The sequence below is a fragment of the Lytechinus variegatus genome, chromosome 14, assembly GCF_018143015.1.
Source record: "Lytechinus variegatus isolate NC3 chromosome 14, Lvar_3.0, whole genome shotgun sequence".
In the NCBI taxonomy this organism is placed as follows: domain Eukaryota; kingdom Metazoa; phylum Echinodermata; class Echinoidea; order Temnopleuroida; family Toxopneustidae; genus Lytechinus; species Lytechinus variegatus.
The window spans coordinates 20,268,282-20,285,635 of NC_054753.1; the positions used below are offsets into that span (position 1 = coordinate 20,268,282).

The following is a 17,354-nucleotide window of genomic DNA, read 5'->3' on the forward strand; positions in this document are numbered from 1 at the left end:
GGCGATCCTCAAGGTGATTATTATATGATACACGAGTGCATTAGAACATTATGCCAACCACTGGAGTATACGAGTCGAATAACAATGGAACATTTGATGTAAAATTCAAGTTTAATTAGGAATTCTGTGCTAATGCTGCAAGTCACATTTCCCCCCTACGGCCGCAGTACAGCGAGTCGAAAACGACCGTATTAATATTTTTTTTTCTACCAGCTACATTATGGTGGTTTGAATAAAATTAGATAAAATTAGATTTAGACTCGCCGTAAGGCGCCCGTATAGCGGAATATGACTGCAATATAAACAATTCTTAAGAATGCATCTATACCATGACATAAAGATAGTGTAAGTCTGGTAATTTTACTATACATTGTATACATAAATACATTGTGTATATGCAGCATCATGCGAGATCTTCGAGATATTGTATATAATGATTAAGATGAAGTTTATATCTTCATGCATCTATTCACAAAATGAATATGTGTCTATTCATATCTCCTTCTGTTCACTAATATACAAAATACCATTATATTGCATTCATTCAAATTCAGAGGGACTTATGACAAATTAAAAGACTGAAAACAATGTAATTCTTGAGATGTCTTGTTTGCATTTTTAAAAGAAAGGAAATCAAAATGGAATTTTTTCAAGACTATTCTGAAACAATACCTATACAAAAAGTTTTTACCAGCAAATATTTCATTTTTCAAATAAATGGTTAATTGGTTATCAGCGATTGGTATATCTTTCCCTCTTGGAGAAGATCACATAATTATGAAAAATAAAATGCAAGAACTTATAGACGGTCCAAAAGAAAGCATCTTATCATTCAATCATCCACGATAACTTAACTGAATAACAAATAGCGATCATGCATGAATATGATGGTCCGAAAACTTCGCATGATGTGAAAGCAAAATGGTCTAATAGTGTTGAGTGTAGTCTTTGTGCTTATGTTACGTTTATACCCCTTATGCACAGTAAATATATTCATTAGTATGTATGATAGTAATTCTTTTGATATATTTTTAATTACGTTCGCTGATTATTTTGTTATATTTCAATAAATGCTTAGTTATATTTCAGTTTTTGAAATAGTAATTTTGCTATCACTTGATAATTACAATAATAAGCACGGTATGCCTGTTTGTCATGTTTGTTGCAGACGAAATTGTATATTCAATACTCGTAAAATTGGTGCAAAATAATATAGACTTTATACTTCATTAATTGATTCATTTTCGTTATCACTTGTATCACTCGAATTATTAGCGAATTAAATTCTAAAATTTACACGTTTTATCCAGCTTCTGGCTGCGAAACATGTTCGTTTTTTTTTCAACATATTTTCTACGAATTAAATTGTATGTTATTTATATCACATCAAGTGATATTGTCATTGGATGAGGTGATCACATGGTAATATACATGTAATACTGAATATCGACACGTTTAAAAGTAGATTTGTATTATAGCAGGATGAAAGCACGTCAGTTTCCATACTACATGGTGTGATATAACGTGGGTTACAGTAATACCTTGATGAAATATAACTTATTGTAACAAGCAAAGGCGAGCATGTCGGGAGAGAGGGAAACCAAGTAACACCAACTCCAAACCAATGTCATATTAAGTGCATTGAACTCAACTCTTTCCTTCAGGTTCAGACCATCAAGATCATAGAGCCTGATCACGACGCTACTATTCTTCTCATCAACACTCGCTACATACACCCTGTCCCGCTCATCCACGGCAGCATACAGGTAGACATCCTCTGGAGCTTGTAGAGACTCACCAGCATTCCCATCCCTGTCATAGACCGTCACCACGCTTGGATCGTCCCAACATGAACTCGTGACGATCAAACCCGTCCTGGTGGTAGATGCGTGCTCCGTCTTGTGCTTTGTTTGAACAGTGTGTTTAAGAGTGGATCCTGTCGGGTCATAGATATAGACTTGATTCCCATAGTTAGTAATGATGATTTCATCTGATGGACTACTGTTAACTCTGAGAAGATATCGACTGTCTCTCACGTGGATTGTTGCTTTCCTAGAGCCAAGGGGAGAGTAGATGTGGGCTTCTGTACTACCAGTCGACACGCAAAACGCCCCGTCCCGTTGCACAACCAGATCATAACAATTCATGTCATTTAAGGCTAATATGTTACTATATCGCTGCTTACCACCATTTGAATCAATGATATCAATACCTTGTGCATTCCCCCCATACCCGATAGCGACAGTGCTATGGGAGTGCCTTGCCATACAGTGCATCCCTCCCCGTAGATCAACACACTGAATGACCTCCATCTTGGGATCTGATCCTGAGATACTCCCGAGGTCAAGACGAGTATCATCTGCTGGTTTAAACCTCTTCTCCTGTGCTTTCTTCTTTATAGCTTCCGCAGAAGTGTGATTGGTAACCTCCTTCAGCATGGTATCCAGCTCCTCACAGAGCAAGATATGAGCAGATAGAGTGTCTGTCTCAAGATGACCCAGTCTGTCATTATCTACCAAAATAATTGAACTACAAATACTCTTGATCCTCTGTCGATCTTTTGACTTCAAGACGTCGAGGTCGTCATCAAAACTACGTTCTAAGGCATGTATTTGGTCGGTGAGATTTCGAAGATTTTCTTCCAGCTCCTTGGCCTTGATGCTGTAGGCTTGCCTGACATCATCTAGTAGTGTCTGCACTGCAATGTGTACCTCATGACGTTGTATTTCTATGTTCTGAATGTTCTTCTCCAGCTCTGCTTTCTTGTCAGCACATCGCTGAGCAAGGTCTGTCACCTACGTATAGAACGTGATAAAAACAGTGAGTTAGATCTGGAAATATTCCATGAAGGTGAATATAAGAAATACTGATACTCTACAAACAAAGAAATCATACAGAATGACATACGACAATCTGAATAAGATTGAAGAGAGACATCATTTAATTACAAAATTGTTTGTCATATTGAAACAATAACGATGATAATTATCAATGTAGTTCAACATAAAGAATAAGTTACATAATCAAATGAAACAACATTTTAGATGCTGATGATGGTATTACAAATTATTATATACCATTGTCAATCTGTATTCAACACCATCTATATTGTTATTTTATAAATCATTTTTAATTCATATATTCTTATTCATTATGCCATTATTATATCATTATTCGTCTTATCATTAGTAGTAGTATTATTATCATCATTATTATTGTCATTGATATTTCATTATTATTAATATTATCATTTTTTTACTATTACTGTTCTTAATATCTTATATAACTTGATATTGTGATTATCATTATTATCGTCATCACAATCAAAATCATTATTAAAAGTGGTATGATATTTGGTGTTAATTCTTATCAATTAATTAGTTTTCATCATTTTCTGCTCAATGATCGCCCTGAGTATTGATAACCATGTTAAATCTACCTATTATACACACATAAAATGCTGGGCAACATACTGTCCATTGTGTTTGGTGATATTTGGAAAAAAAATATATACTGTATATACATGTTTATATATTCTGAGCAATTATTATCCAATTGAGCAAATTTATTACCCAATTAATAGTTTTATTACCAAATTTTGACAGATAGTGTGTTACCCAGTGATGGTTAATAATTGATCCTTTTTGCCCAAACTTTTTAAGAGTGTACGCTTTGTTTCATTTTTTATATAAGCTATTTAACCTTTATACATTACTTGTTTAAATAGATTTAAAAGTGTTTAGACTCTTAAACAGCAAAGTTTGATTTTTTATATTTGATTCTCAATTAAAATTAAGCATGGTTGTTTGAAATTCTAAACATCCACTGTAATAGTAAAGAGCGATGTATACAATATCAACCAGCATTTTTACTGTGATAATTATGAATAAATTTACCTTCCGTCGTAACTCCTGCTCAAAGTCAACCTGGTTCTTGATTTCATGAGCTCTATGACCAACAAGTACGCACTTTTGACAGACATGGACCTTACAATCCTCACAAAACATATCTTTGTTCTCTTGTTTGTGGATGGAACACTTCTCGAACAAATGACCAATGCTGACATTTCCTTCGATGACATCATCCATGGAGACAATCTCATGTCCGTCAAAGAACATGGTTAGCTGTTGATGAGAATGCAGACACTTATCACACATATAACAATGACATGTTAAGCAGAATGACACGGCGTCTTTCTGAGACTTGCAAGCGGTGCATTTCTGGCACATCTCGAGGACAGCATTCATCCCTCCACACTTGGCGTGGTAATCGTCTACGCATCCGTTGATGGAGACATTGAGGCGGAGATCATCGACACGGTTGGCAGACAACTTGGTGATCTCCCTGCAGAGAGGACAGACCATGTGATCAAGGTCCTGGTGGGTTAGATCGTATTTCTTGAGACATCGCCTACAAAATGTGTGTCCACATGAAGTCAGGATTGTTGCCTCGACAAATATATCAAGACATAATGGACATATCAGGTTCGGTGAAGAACTTGATGCTTTCTCTGATCCACACTTCTCAGCCATCGCTAAATTAATTTACAAACACGAGATCTAAATTCCAACGAATATATATATATATATATATATATATATATATATATATATATATATATATATATATATATGTCTATAGGTATTGACGCACTGAAACGATAAGTTTGGGTTACAACGCAGTGATGCAGCTTCATGCTATTGTGTACTTCAATACAAATTCAACTACAAGTCAAACACACCCACTTTGAACAGTTGAACATCCTATAACACTACGTATAACTAACTGGGAATTCCCAGCTACCTTTGAACTTGACTGCGGGTTGTATATTCATTCATCGATAGAGGGGGTGTCATTATCAAATTAGGCATTTTTGTCTTCACGGCACAATTCCCAGAATGGATCAATTGATATTTCCAATATTGGATGTGCATCTCTATTCCTCTATCAAGATATTTTATTAAGTTACCTGACTTTAATGTTCCAATTTTCCTTTGTAAAAAGGCAGCATAACCCAAACTTGGAACCATCTAAGAATTTCTCTACTATACGATGTATCCTAACAATAACATCAACCTGAAGTTATTTTTGTCTATCATGTCCAGGAGCGTAACGGGGTTTGTAGGAGGGGGGGGGGGGCATAGGTTTCCTGGTCATATCATGGTATAGACAGGCAATGGTGTAATGAAGCTAAAATCTTGAAAGGGGCCAGATATGGCGTAACGTGCAATTTTTTTTAAGTTACGAGTAAGCGAAGCGAGCGAGCAAAATTTCTGACATTTTCATGACAAAAATCTAATTTGTGATGGATTTTGACATAATATTCAGAAAATAGTATACTTCACCCTTTTCTTTTTTTCTTGGTCTGTGAGCCACTGTAAACATATTTTTTTTTTCATGATTGGGCACGAGCATAAAAAATAAGGGGCAAAGTATAGCACGTGTTACAAATATTTGCCTAATATAAATCCCGAGCGAGCGAAGCGAGAGATGAACAATACACTTTTTCATGCTATAACTATAGACTTTGACATGATATTAAAAAAAATATATTTCACTTTTCCTTTGCTTTTTTTTTCTTTCCTCCGTTCTTTTTTGTTTGGATGTAAAACTTTCAGGGCCGTGGTCCAAAACCTTCCATACGACACTGCTATGCGGGTGATATTCTCTTGATAATTATCAAAGCCATTTGAAACCTATAGATGGCCGCTATTTTTAATCAAATCGCGTGTAAAGCTTTCACACAACACATTAATTCAACGCAGTTGCGTGATAATCCAAATATTTTGAGCGGGCACACAATAGGAAATGTGGGAAAATTTGTAAAAAGTCGCCTACGAGTGAAGCGAGCAAGTAAGAAACACTGCCTTTTAAAATGAAAGTCGAATTATGTGATAGATTTTTACATCATGGCAAATAACATTCATTGTTCTCCATTTATTTCATTTCGTTGCCTCGTTTTTTTTTCTTTAATTTCCTTTTGGCTGTGGACCATCCCCCTCCCCATGTACGCCATCAGTGCTTCAACGTGAAGCTTAATGAAGGAAGGGTCCATACAAGGGCCCTGTATAGAGCCCTTTGAAGATTACAGATGAAAATCCCCCACTGCATGGTATCTGGGGCAGAGCCCCTGGTGGGTGTTTCATAAAGCTGTTCGTAAAGTTACGAATGACTTTACGCACGACTGGAACATTTTCTCAGGTCATATCTCAATTTACATAGGGATATCACATAGCACAAGAAGGGATCACCAGTCGTGCGTAAAGTCATTCGTATCTTACGAACAGCTTTATGAAACACCCACCAGGTAGCTTTGGAGATTTAACAAGCTAATGATCGACTTCATACACAGTGTTATATGTCACCCATCTTTCTTTTCCGTTCTTTACTTTCAATACCCGCAACCCTGTTGTTTTATCTTGTCCCTTTTCTTCATTTTCCATTATAACTTAATTTCCCGCTTTTGTGTGTCTTTTTGTCATCTTTTGGTTTATGTCCCGTTCTTATAGTCATGCTAATTAATATTTCGGCATGATTTGTTCTTTCTTTTCCTTTTAATGTTTTTTAATTTTTTTTTCACTTTTTCCCTTTCCCTTTTTTCTTCCCCCATTTCCTTTTGTACTTCATTTTCTTTTTCTTTCTTTCTTTCTTTCTTCCTTCATTTTCTCTTTTCCGTTTTTTTTTATTTTCCTGGTGAAATCCGCGGGGGGGGGGCAGAAGCTGCCACCTGTTACGCCATCATGTCATAATATAATTCATAAAAACTTGTTTTAAGTTTTTGTAACTTTTGAGGTTCAAATCACATTCAAGGATATTTTTTACGAAGTTTCAATCAACTGTCACATAAACTTTGCAAAATAACCTATTTTTATGATGTATATCATCTTTCTTACAAGCAGAATTATTTCCATACGGTTTATCACAATTTTGATCAATATAATTTCAAATCATCTCTGAAGTTTTTCAAAGTTTTGTTTGTTTGTTTTTTAATAAAAGTTAGAAGAAATCACAACTTAACTCACCGATGGCTTCTTCAATACAGGCATAAAAACAACATATTTTCTGCTATCTGACTTCATATACAGGCTCGCAAAAGTTTCAGCCAATATCTGTCGAAATAGGCTGCTATAGCAGTGGTTGATTTTAGTTTAAAGTCGAAATTCAAAGTTGAATCAACATGGAAGCTAAAAATGGCGACTGTCTCAGACTGCAATAATGTTTGCTTTACAAACTAAATCTAAAGATACAATGACAAGAAAACTACTGGAAAGCTACTGGGATCTCCTCCCAATTTTCTAATTAACAAAAGTATTCCAAGCAGATGTTAAAAAGAAAGGCTCGCCTTGCTCAACAAAAAGGGCATATACAAGTTTTTTTTTACACAATACATAATAGATACATGTATGCAAATTAACTCAATCATATTATAGCAAAAGAATCTCTCACATGCATTTCTCATCATGCTCATTGTTGCATAAAATCTTACGTTTTTTGACACCAGTCTGTAGCTGTTAGTCTCTAAAACAGAATTCATGTTATTTTTTGCCCTTCCCTATACCCTCTCCCCCCCCCCCCCTCTTTCTCCCACTGTTTCTGTTTTCTAGGAGTAATATTTTCAATGTTAATTTTTGTCTCTCTCTTTTTTTTTGTTCTTTCTTTCCTTTTTAATTTTTTTTTCTGTTTGTATTTTTTTGTTGCTCCGTCTATGTACTTTTTCTATTTTTTTAAACCTTAGTAACAGTGGCTCCCGTTCCTTGTAATATGTTCCTTCTCAAAAGTCTATGAACACCATCACAAAGTGCACTTCTTCATGCTGAGTATTGAATATATAGACAAAAGCACTATAACTGTATACAATGTACAGCGAGCCAAGAGAAACAAACTTTATAAGCCAGTTCACGGTTAGCTCATGATCAACTTTTCTCAAATGACCTTTGTGATTTTTCATTAGGATGAGCACTATCATTTTCAAATGTAGATGTTGTGTAAGCTTTACCGGTAGAGTATTCAAATTTTAAGAACAAAAGGCATTGTATAGACCAGGTGACTAGAATAGTACATCAGGGATAAAGTTTGGAAATCTGACAAAGATTCTCATCAACATGGTCAAGAGATGAATAGTTTTGAATAGTATTTTTACTAAATGTTTGCTGTAGTGTAGGCCCTATCAGTATCCGAGTAATTATGATTTATTTTCAATTATCTGATTACGATTCGATAATGAAAAAAAAAACAAGAACATATTACGCACTCTCAATGATAAACGACCTTTAAGTGTACCCGAAGTAATGTCGCCGTTCAAGAAATTAGAATAGCGCCATCATACAAAGTTTTGAAACCAGTCTTACTTTCTTATAAAATTATTTCGAAAACCGCTAGTTTTGTTGTTTCTTTTCTACTCTTCTTTTCATCTTTGCTCCTTTAGTTTTTTAATTTCTTACATCTTTTCTTTAATTCTTCTCCCTTTTCTCCCTTTCTTTCACCCCCCCCCTCTCTCTCACCGACTACCCCCCCCCCTCCATCCTCTTTTCCTTTTGCAACCGCTCTATGTAGTAAGTATTCAATATAAACAAAGTTTGAACAGACTCAATTCAATGTTATATTTACAATTTAATGAAAAGAGAAATCTATAGATTCAATTCAAAAGGAAGAATGTTCATTTCTCGATATACTTCGATTCTAATCAAATATGCATTGGTTGTTTTTTAAATAGCAAGCTCTAGATTGTCCTCTCGGAATAATTTTCATTCGTTTTCTATCTTTACCATTTATACCAAAAATAATCGAATATCCATTTGTTGTCTCGTTTGCTTGGGGAACCTGAATTACAAGCTCCGCTTTCCAAGGTTTCCCCCACAATATACAGCTAGCATTTAAGTTAAAACTGAACTTTCTAAAATTCAATTATACATTATATCTGTGTACTGGACCTTTGTGAACTATTTCAATATTTCTAATTGTTAATTTATTCTATACTCACATTTCTGTTGTAAAATAATTATCTTTGCTGTTATTGTGGAAATAAACGAAATGAAAAATGAAATATATGCATTATAATAAATATAGGTCTAAGGGAATCAAACAATCGAATATCAAAATGTAGCCACTGTGTAATGTAATAAAATGACTTCCAGCTATAGGCGCCTTTCTTTTGTAATGATGATTCTTGATTTGAAGGTCAAGTCCTACCCATAAGAGTGTTGGTTGGACTGAAAAAGAGGAAAATCAAACTAGCATAACGCTGAAAAATTCATCAAAATCGGATGTAAAATAAGAAAGTTATTTCATTTTTAAGTTTCGCTTATTTTTCACAAAACAGTGAAATACATGTACAAAACTCAGTGACAAGCAAATGAGACAGTCGATGATGTCCCTCTCTAACTATTTCTTCTGGTTTTTATTGTTTGAATTATACAATATTTCATTTTTTTACCAATTTGACAATAAGGAACAACCTGACTGAACCATATAGTATCAAACAATAGTAGTTACACATGTTCAGAGAGGAATTAATCGTTGTTTCACTTGACAATTGGGAGAAAATTCGAATATTTCATATTTCATTGAATAAAATACAAAAGAAATAGAGTGGATGACATCATCAGTAATCAGTATCCTCATTTGCATACCGACCAGGATGTGCATCTTAAAGTTCTGTAATATATTATTTTAAAATAGTTTTCTTATTTTTCATCCGATTTTGATGAAATTGTCAGTGTTATTCTTGTTGGATTTTTATATTTTCATTCAAGTCAACTTATTTCTTTGGGTGAACTTGTCCTTTAAGTATGAAACAAGATATTTATTCTACAGTCAGCATATTAAGAGATAAAATTTTTTTTTTCAAATTTTTACATTATATAGTTGGTAATAATCTATACCTATACCATTCCCATATAAACAGTATTATAACCATGGCAACATAAAGGTTAGCGATTGATCTAAACAGAGGTCATAACTATACACAAGATAATCTCATAGAATAAAACCTCCGAGAGAGCAGTAACTCGATAACATGCATTTATAAAAATGTAAATCGTGATATTTACACAAGAAAAAAATTATGTATACATCAAATTGGAAATACAATGAAATGTTATTAAAGAAAATAACCACGGATTGACCTGGAGTTGTCCATCTACGTTAATTTCTATCTCAAATTAGTGTGTAAAAAGTTTTTTGTAGCACGGTTTTAAAGAAAGGCTGTTTTCATGATCCTGAACTCACAATCGAAAAGAATTTCGTCGTTTGGGGCTTGTACTAAAAAAGCTGTAATTGTTATTTTTCTTTTCCAGGTCAATGTTTACAATTATCTAATTTTACTTCATTAATCTTCCATTTTGAATTTCGAAATAAGGGGTGGTTTAGTTTTTTTTTTTTTACACAAATTGTTAGATGCAAATTTGGGTTAACGATTGCAGAAATATTCTTTAAGAACTACTAAACGGGTGTCAAATACTGGGATTTAAAGTGATCATGGTTACATACTTGAATGTAGAGAGAGAAAATGAAAACTTGAGTATACGAGTTAAATAACGATCGTTAACTTAATCTGAAATTAAATATAGTGAAATCTATCTCTACGAATTTTCTCTAAATAAATTTTGGAAAGCCTCTGCACCTTAATATGACAATAATGCAAGATTTGTACTTATTCTTTACACCATATACAATGTATTTCTATATGCAATATTATGCATATAATATTTGAGATCAAGTTTATACTTATACACGCATATATTGACAAATGAATATAGATTATATATTCACATTCCCCCCTGTTCACTAATATACAAATTACCATTACATCGCTTTTATTCTTTTCACAGTGACTTATGACAAATTCAAGGAAGAATAGAAAAAAATATTATTCTTCAGATGAAAACACTCATAGAAGTAAGGAAATCAAAATAGTATATTTTTAAGACTACTAATATCTATAAAAAAGGCAGGTTTCACAGGCAAATATTTCATTTTCCAAATGAATGGTTATCAGTAGTTGGCATCTTCCCCTCTTGGAGAAGTTCACATCGAAAATAAAGAGCAAGATTCGTATGGACGGTCCAAAAGAAAGCATCTTATCATTCCATTATCCACGATAATTTTAACTGAAAAATATACAAATAACAAATAGCGAATAGGCATGAGTATGATGACACGAATTTTTCGCGTGATGTGAAAGCAAAATGGTCTAATACGGTAAAGTGTACTCTTTCTGCTTATAAATTCCCCTTGTGCACTGTAAACATTTTCATTATCATGTATGATAGTGATTATCTTGATTTATATTTAATTACATTTGCTAATTACTTTGTTATATTCTTGATAAATACTTAGTTATGTTTTTTGTTTTTTAAGTAATTTTTCTATCACTTGATAGCTACAATGATAAATACGATAGGCCTATGCTTGTTGCAGACTAAATATTATATACATGTAGAATACACATGAAACTGGTGTGACGTTAAGTTTATAAATTTGATTCATTTTTTTAGATGTATAACTCGTACATTAGAAGTAACCATGGTAATTAAGACTATTAATATCACATTAACTGATTTTGTCATTGGATGAGGTTATCATATGGTAAGTAATATACATGTAATACTGAATATCGACACGTGTTAAAGTAGATTTGTAGCAGGGTGAAAGCACGTCAGATTCCATACTACATGGTGAGATATAACGTGGATTACAGTGATACCTTGATGAAATATAACTTCTCGCAGCATGCAAAGGCGAGCATGTCTGGGGAGAGGGAAACCAAGTAACACCACCAAGTATCCAATGTCATATTAAGTGCTTTGAACTCAACTCTTTCCTTCAGGTTCAGACCATCAAGATCATAGAGTCTGATCACGACGCTATTATTCTTCCTATCAACACTCGCTATATACACCCTGTCCTGCTCATCCACGGCAGCATAAAGGTAGACATCCAGTGGAGCTTGTAGAGACTCACCAGCATTCCCATCCCTGTCATAGACCGTCACCACACGTGGTTTTGCATTACATGAACTCGTGATGATCAAACCCGTCCTGGTGGTAGATGCCTGACCCGTCGAGTGCATTGTTTGAACAGTGTCTTTAAGAGTAGATCCTGTCGGGTCATAGATATAGACTTGTTTTCCATAGTTAGTAATGATGATTTCATATGTTGGACTCCTGTTAACTCTGAGTATATATCGATTTTCTCTCATGTGGATTGTTGCTTTCCTGGAGCCAAGGGAGAGTAGATGTAGGCTTCAGTAGTACCAGAGGACACGCATAACGCCCCGTCCCGTTGCAACACCAGATCATAACAATTCATGTCACTAAAGGGTGTGTTTCTATACCATGTATACAGCTGCTTTCCACCATTTGAATCAATGATATCAATACCCTGTGCATTGCGCCCATACCCGATAGCGACAGTGCTATGGGAGTACCGTGCCATACCGGACATCCCTCCCCGTAGATCAACACACTGAATGACTTCCATCTTGGGATCTGATCCTGAGATGCTCCCGAGGTCAAGACGAGTATCATCTGCTGGTTTGAACCTCTTCTCCTGTGCTTTCTTCTTAAAGGTTGCCGTAGATGGATGATCGGTATATTCTGAGATGCTCCCGAGGTCAAGACGAGTATCGTCTGCTGGTTTGAACCTCTTCTCCTGTGCTTTCTTCTTAATAGCTTCCGCAGAGGTGTGATCAGTAACCTCCTTCAGCATGGCATCCAGCTCCTCACAGAGCAAGATATGAGCAGATAGAGTGTCTGTCTCAAGATGACCTAGTTTGTCATTATCTACCAAAGTAATTGAACTACAAATACTCTTGATCCTCTGTCGATCTTTTGACTTCAAGACGTTGAGGTCGTCATCAAAACTACGTTCTAAGGCATGTATTTGGTCGGTGAGATTTCGAAGATTTTCTTCCAGCTCCTTGGCCTTGATGCTGTAGGCTTGCCTGACATTATCTAGTAGTGTCTGCACTGCAGTGTGTACCTCATGACGTTGTATTTCTATGTTCTGAATGTTCTTCTCCAGCTCTGCTTTTTTGTCAGCACAGCGTTGGGCAAGGTCTGTCACCTACGAAATAAAGTGTGACAAGTAAAAACAGCGAGTTAGATTTGGATCCTTAAAGGATAAAACAACAAATTATATACGAAACGAAAGTAAATCACACAGAGTAACAGACAATATTCTGAATAAGCTTGAAAAGAGACCACATGTATCCAAAAATTGCATGTCACATTGAAACAATAACGATAGTAAGCATCACTGTAATTCACATAAAGAATAAAGAACAACTGGATTAGATGCAACAGTTATAATATTGATGATGGTATTACAAATTATAATCATTATCATTGTGTAATCAACAGCATCCATTATTATCATAATAATGATTATCACTATTTTAGTTTTTTATTAAAAATATTATTATCATTAGTTATTAGTGGTGGTGGTAGTAGTAGTAGTAGTAGTGGTAGTCATAGGCGGATCCAGGGCGGCCCAAGGGGCCCGTTCCCCCCCCCCCCCCTATTGGCGGAGCAAAAAAAAGAAAAAAGGGGGAAAGAAAGAAAAAAAAAGGAAAAAGAAGGGAAAAGAATGAAGAAAAAAGAAGCGGGAACATCAGAGAGGAGGAAGGCGAGTGAATAAAATAAGATGAGTGGAAAGAGTATTTCATGCCACTGTACAGTATAAATTTTCGCTCGCCCTTCGCGCTCGCATTGCCTTTTAGGGGATTAATATATTTTGCTCAATATGGAGCTTAAATATCAAATTTTGTAGTCAATATACAAAACATATTTCAGCTCGGATATTCAAACTTTCACTATATTGTTTCATTTACAGATTGATTTTTAAAAAGTGCTCTGCAAGAATTTGTTTTATCTTCTGAATATTAACATTTTCTGCTCGCGCTGCGCGCTCGCAAAATTTGATTTGTCAGGTACCTATTATTTTCCTGCATTCCATAAAGTTTTCAAATATCCCTATTCAGGTCAAATTGCCAAAACGTAATAGCTAGCGCTGCACGCTCGCATGTTGATTGGTGATTTGATTTGTATATCTCCATATTAATTATATAACAAACTACTAAAAATCCCCATTTCATGACAGTTTATCAAAAATATGATGACATAATGTTTTTAGAATGTCCCTGTCCTATGTCAAAACTCAAAGTAATAATAATGAAACATATCAGATCTTTTTTTAACTGTGATTCATATCCACCTCATATTTTTCCTACAAAGTGCTTGAAATACAGAGCTTAAATTGACCTTTTTTTCAAATTGGAATATCAAATATTTTAAGCTCGACGTTCGCGCTCGCTTTATTGATTTTCATGATGAAAAAGGGTATTTAGAATGCCCAGATTCTAGGTCGAAATCTGAAACACGCGCAAGCATGTTTATTCAGATACGCAGCTTGTTCTCTCTTTCAATCATTATGAGCCTATATATCCAGTGTCAGATCAGAATATAAAAAAATTTCTGCTCACCCTTTGCGCTCGCATTATTAATGTAGGAAGATATCAAGTTATACCCATTTTTTTCATGATTTACAAAACATGAAGAGAGTGTCACGTTTTTAAGTTTGAAATCTAATTTTTCTTTCCGCTCGTTCTTCGCGCTCACATCGATTGTTTGGTTATAATACGTATACCATTCATGATTACAAAAAATGCATAGAACCTTAATTTTTTAGGCCGGAACGTCAAAAAATTTCAGCTCGCGCTTCGCGCTCGCATTATATAATCATTGAAATATGTATATGGCTAACTGCAAATTGTCTTTAACAGGTCCCTCTTCGAGAAGGCCAGAACGCATTATAAAAATATTTGCTCGCGTTTCGCGTTCGCAGTAATTATCTAGTTACATACGCATCTTCTTCAAGTTTACAAACACTGCCCAAAATGTTCAACTGAATTTTCAGGACAAAATACATGAAATTTCAAAATTGTTAACTCGCACTTCGCGCTCACACTATTTTAATAGGGCTTATGAAATTATTACATAAGAATAAAGCTAAGAAATTACTGTTAGGACATGTGCGTTTTGCCCCCCCCCAAAAAAAAAAAAAAAATCACGATCACGATCACGAAATAAAGAGAATAGGAAAGGGAAAAGGGATAAATATACATGTAATATTACTTCTTATCAATTTTACGCGATACGCCATTTCGAGCCCCCTCAAAATTTTTGGCTCATTACGCCACTGCATGGGACAACCCTTTCAAAGAAACAAATCAACTTCGGGGAAAATATAGGTGAAAAAAATTCGGGCTCCCCCCCCCCCGGATGGAACCGCCCCTGGTGGTAGAAGTAGTAGTAGTAGTAGTAGTAGTAGTAGAAGTAGTAGTAGTAGTAGTAGTAGTAGTAGTAGTAGTAGTAGTAGTAGTAGTAGTAGTAGTGGTAGTAGTGGTAGTAGTGGTAGTAGTGGTAGTAGTAGTGGTAGTAGTAGTGGTAGTAGTAGTGGTAGTAGTAGTAGTAGTAGTAGTAGTAGTAGTAGTAGTAGTAGTAGTAGTAGTAGTAGTAGTAGTAGTAGTAGTAGTAGTAGTAGTAGTAGTGGTAGTAGTAGTAGTAGTAGTAGTAGTAGTAGTAGTAGTAGTAGTAGTAGTAGTAGTAGTAGTAGTAGCACTAGTAGTAATAGTCCAATTATTTTCATTATTATCGTCCTCACAATCATAATCATTATCAAAACTTATAATTGCTCTTTATTCTTTTCGATATCAAAGATCACCCTCAATATTTGATATCAGTGTATAACCATACTAAATCTACCTTTTATACGCAGTAAAAATACTGTTGAAATTTATATGCAAGCTGTTAAAACTTACAGAACTAATTTAAATAATTTAATCTCTTAAACCGCAAAGTTTGAGCTTAAACATTTAATTCTCAATTTAACTTTCAATAGAAAATAGCCTTGCATAAAATGTGTGTATAAAATGTTGTTTATTTTTCTATACAATGATGTTCAACCCGACATGTAGTTGTTTAATAGAATACGCAAGTGCTTAAAAAATGTTAATAAGCACAGTTTGAATTTGATATTTGATTCTCAAAAAAAAATTAGCAAGGTTGTGTACACTTCTAAACAACTACTGTAAGGCTCAAATAGTAAACAGCGATATGGATTTTTAAACAGTTTTTACTGTGATAATTATGAATAAATTTACCTTCCGTCGCAACTCCTGCTCAAAGTTAACCTGGTTCTTGATTTTGTGATTTTGATGATCAACGAGTACGCACTTGTGACAGACTTGGACCTTACAATCCTCACAAAACATATCTTTGTTCTCTGGTTTGTGGATGGAACACTTTTCGAATAAATGACCAATGCTGACCTTCCCTTTGATGACATCATCCATGGATACAATCTCATGACCTTCGAAGACGACTGTAAGATGTTGATGACAATGTAAGCACTCATCACACATGTAACAATTACATGTTCTGCAGAATGACACGGCATCTTTCAGAGACTTGCAAGTGGTGCATTTCTGACACATCTCAAGTACAGCATTCATCCCTCCACACTTGGCGTGGTAATCGTCTACGCATCCGTTGATGGAGACATTGAGGCGGAGATCATCGACACGGTTGACGGATAACTTGGTGATCTCTCTGCAGAGAGGACATACCATGTGATCAAGGTCCTGGTGGGTTAGATCGTATTTCTTGAGGCATCGCCTACAAAATGTGTGTCCACATGAAGTTAAGATTGTCGCCTCGACAAATATATCAAGACATAATGGACATATCAGGTTCAGTGAAGAGCTTGAAACTTTGTCTGATTCACACTTCTCAGCCATCGCTAAATCAATTTACGAACATGAGATTTAAATTCCGTCAAATAACATACAAGTCAAGTCAGTACTAACGTATTGAAACGCCAGGTTCGCATTACAACACAATGATCACTTCATGTTATTGCTAATGTGTAGTTCAATACAAATTCAAATCAACTACAAGAGTAAAAAAAAACACACCCGATTCGAACTTCCTGTAAATAGTACCGGGTATTCCCAGCTACCTTTGAACCTGACTTACTCATCAAAAGAAGAGGAAGCAACTTTAACTGAAGGGATAAGGGTTTACTAGGATGTCTGAATAAAATGGCCGCCCTTCAGGGTTGATGATTTTTTTTGTCAATTTATTCTATAAAGGTTGTGATCTATGAGCTAGCTCTTTTAGCCAGCTGAGGATGCTTAATGGTTGTTTACTTAATAACATCCCCCTTTTTATATGTTTAATGCCGAGTTTAAATTGGGTAACACTAGGGTGATAACAATAATTCCATTTTGGCAAGCCAGCTTATAGCGAGGTAGCGACGCAATAAAAGTAATTTTCTTTCAATACCAGTAGGTA

General features: G+C 35.0%; 1 protein-coding gene and 1 pseudogene across 1 annotated transcript; both read right to left on the reverse strand.

Annotated features, from left to right (window-relative positions):
- Positions 1 to 1,051: 1,051 nt before the first annotated feature.
- On the reverse strand, positions 1,052 to 4,577 carry LOC121427199 (E3 ubiquitin-protein ligase TRIM71-like). Its single transcript, XM_041623473.1, has 2 exons — positions 3,897 to 4,577; positions 1,052 to 2,795 (listed from the first exon to the last, which is right to left on the reverse strand). The coding sequence occupies exons 1-2, from the start codon at positions 4,530 to 4,532 to the stop codon at positions 1,530 to 1,532; spliced, it is 1,902 nt and encodes a 633-aa protein (XP_041479407.1). The 5' UTR covers positions 4,533 to 4,577; the 3' UTR covers positions 1,052 to 1,529.
- Positions 4,578 to 11,692: 7,115 nt separating this feature from the next.
- On the reverse strand, positions 11,693 to 16,953 carry LOC121427198 (annotated as a pseudogene).
- Between the last annotated feature and the right edge of the window lie 401 nt (positions 16,954 to 17,354).

Coding starts and splice junctions, on each gene's coding strand:
- LOC121427199 (XM_041623473.1), bottom strand. CDS start 4,532: ATGGCTGAGAAGTGTGGATCAGAGAAAGCATCAAGTTCTTCACCGAAC. Junction 2,796..3,896: donor AGCAGGAGTTACGACGGAAG/GTAAATTTATTC, acceptor TTCTATACGTAG/GTGACAGACCTTGCTCAGCG.